At 42.3% G+C, this 3153-nt stretch overlaps 1 protein-coding gene across 1 annotated transcript in view; it reads right to left on the bottom strand.

The window, feature by feature from the left end:
* LOC107080769 (epidermal growth factor receptor substrate 15-like 1) overlaps nt 1–3153 on the bottom strand; it is an 18332-nt gene that overhangs the window by 2340 nt on the left and 12839 nt on the right. Inside the window, exon 4 of the mRNA XM_015368970.1 lies at nt 1941–2138. Within this exon, the coding sequence (XP_015224456.1) occupies nt 1941–2138 (198 nt within the window). The remainder of the gene's footprint in view (nt 1–1940; nt 2139–3153) is intronic.

Here is a 3153-nt window from a genome sequence, read left to right as displayed (position 1 = left end):
AGCCTGTCTGCAGCGACCAGGGCTAACGTTAGCCTCTCTGCAGCGGCCAAATGTTCATTTGATTTGTGTTTATCTGACTGTCTTCATTATTATTCCTCCACTAAATGAAAAAATTATTTATTATTATCTAGGGACTATTAATAACAGAAGTTGAAATGCAGCATTAGACGAGCTGAACGTGTGGTGATGTCATCAGTACGCTTCTGTTCCAGTTGATCCAGATTTATTCTGTGTGCTCCGGTTCTCCCAGAGTCCAGACTTTCCTGGGTTCTTCTCAACAACAGACTTGGCGAGAACACGAGTCTTTACTCGCGTTATAGTGAATTGAGAAATGGCCACTTACTTCAGACTCAACTTCAGACTCTTCTCCTGTAGATTCGGCCGATGCAGTAAAATGCTAACCAACCAATGGGCAGAAAGGTGACCCTTTAAGCCACGCCCCCTACTCATTTGCATAATGAGGCAGAAATAAATAGCATGGAAGAAATATATAAGGTAAAAAAATACAAAGGAAGAATAAAACAGACAAATATATATTATAACATGCACATAAATAAATACTTAGAAAAATGAGTAAGAAATAAAAAAAAAGTTGAAGATTATAATGGACAATAAGTAAATAAGGTAATTATTACAGAGGAGAATAAATAAAGAAGCTAATTCAAAGATATATATAAATTTATGTCTCACTGTATAATTTAATTTCTACCTACATTTATTTGTTTATTGTATTTCTGGGGACAATTAATTGTATGCTTATTAATTAATCGAGCATTTATTTATTTCTGTATTTATTTTTAAATATGGCAGAGTTGGTCCTCCATACGTCCTAGTCTATAAGGTAAAACTAAATAAATATGCAGAAAAGCCATGGCTAACCAAGGGCATTCAATAAGCTTGAACAAAGAAAAATAAACTGTATAAAGATAGAAAAATAGAACTCAGGAAACAGAACAAATATAAATCCTATAAGAATAAATCAAGTTAAATATATATATATATATATATATCTTGTACTGTTTTTTAGTTTTGCCTTACCTGATGTACAGTATTGAGGTTATAAAGCTAATTCAAACCCTTTGGTAATAATTTAAAGCGTAAACAAAGATAATGGAGGATGAGCTCAGTGAACACGCCGCTAACAGGAAAGGAAATGACATCAGTTCCTCCTGTGGAGCCGAGCGAGAGCAGAGATGAAGCTGACAGCGTGATGTCAGAGTTGAGCGCGCAGCAGAGCGGTTTATAGGGAAGGTGTGCGAGTTTAAACGATCCCCGTTTTTCCCGCTGCACGCTCAGATCAGTGGAACCAACATGACGCCATAGATGTTGATCAAAGGAACAGGAAATGCAAAGTTAGTCTGCAGACTGTGGGGAATAACCAGAGTAACACATCCAGCCTCCTGCAGCACAGCCACGCTGTGGAGGTCAAAGGTCAGCTAAAGCAATTTCCTCCTGTTCAATCAGACACTGATGAATGTTTAAACCTGAATGGCTTCAAGACTTTAATATTTAATAGAAAGTAATATGTAATGTGATTAATTCAATAACTAGATTATAAATAGATCAGCTGCCTTTCCTGCACTGGGCTTTATTTCTGATAGAGGAGCGTTTATGGAGGTTAAACTGCCCAGTTTATCCTATAGATGTGACTTGGTGTGGGAGGGTGACCATCAGAAGCTTTTTTGCTTCTGCCAATACATCCATTTACAGACATTTTTTCTTTCCTTTATGTTACAATGACATTTACTGTCATTCATTGTAAGTTTGTGTGTCTGAAAATTAACCAGCAGCCAAATGAATAAGCTGCCATTTTGAGTTGATATATTTGTAAATCTGCCTCTAACCTCACGGCACGTCACGGTCCCGGATGACACGATCTATTGTTCACAAGCTCTGCCAACCCACCTCCTCTCAGTCTGTAAATGATCAACCGCTCCTACCTGGTTGATCTCCTCCTGGGTGGACTTGAGGGAACTGATGATGGTTTCAAGCTGGATCTTTCCAGCTGCCAGGTTCTGCTCCAGCTGTCGCTCCTCCTGGTGCAGTCTGTCCAGGTCAGCCTTGGCCCGGCTCAGCTCCTCCTCCTGGCTCTGCAGGTCGGACTCCTGAGAGTGGATCTGACTCTGAAGGCTGGAGATCTGCATCAGAGAAGGACAGAGACAGCAGGTTTGTAGGTGGGACCAAAGACATTGGCCGTTTCTCACTATGTGGACTTTGGCGTTCTCGTGAAACGTCATCAGCCTCAGTCCGAGTACTGTTCCAGTTCACAAGAACAGCAGACCGAGAACGGACCAAACACCCGGATGTTGTTCTCGCCCCTCCCTCTTTACCCAGCATGCATCATAGCAGACTTGTCTGTTCTTGAGATTGACAGCTGTCCCAGCATGCACTGCAGCAGCAGCTTTCAATGAAGCGCTCCATTGAAAGCTAAAAGTTCTCTTTCTGTTTCTGTTGCTCAATAAATGGAAGTTTGAAGATCATTTGAGGCGAGAACATTATACTTCAACGCTTCACTATATGGTCCATTTACCGATTTAATGCGTAATTTTAAAAAAATTGCTGAAGTGGAGAGGATCGCGGCAACCAGCGGACCTCAGAGGGTAACGGCAGATGGGCTAACAGTCTGCAGCGGCCAGGGCTGTAGTTAGCCCGTCTGCAGCAGCCAGAGCTAACGTTAGCCCGTCTGCAGGGGCCAGAGCTAACATTAGTCTGTCTGTAGGGGCCAGAGCTAACATTAGCCCGTCTGCAGCGGCCAGGGCTAACGTTAGCCCGTCTGCAGGGGCAAGAGCTAACATTAGTCTGTCTGTAGGGGCCAGAGCTAACATTAGCCCGTCTGAAGCAGCCAGAGCTAACATTAGCCTGTCTGCAGCGGCCAGGGCTAATGTTAGCCCTGTCGTGGAAACTGTTCTCCCTACGACTTAAAATTGAAGCTAAGTCTTATAAAAATTCAAAGTTCTCAAAAAGCTGTAGAAAAAGTCTTCAAACTATGATCAAAAATTAGGCAGAGGCAACTGAGTCCAGGTCCGGAGAATTTTATTTACAGAACACACAAGAGCTGTTCACCGGTGAGCAACTGACTTACATGCAGAAAAGGGCCCCCTTTTATTTACTCCCGGGGCTTGGGGCTCTTTCATCTTGGTGGAAGACCCACCT

Source organism: Cyprinodon variegatus, unplaced genomic scaffold (genome assembly GCF_000732505.1).
Source record: "Cyprinodon variegatus isolate N-32 unplaced genomic scaffold, C_variegatus-1.0 Scaffold2307, whole genome shotgun sequence".
Classification (NCBI taxonomy): domain Eukaryota; kingdom Metazoa; phylum Chordata; class Actinopteri; order Cyprinodontiformes; family Cyprinodontidae; genus Cyprinodon; species Cyprinodon variegatus.
The sequence above is the reverse complement of the archived record's forward strand: the minus strand, read 5'-3'. Positions and strand labels throughout refer to the sequence as shown.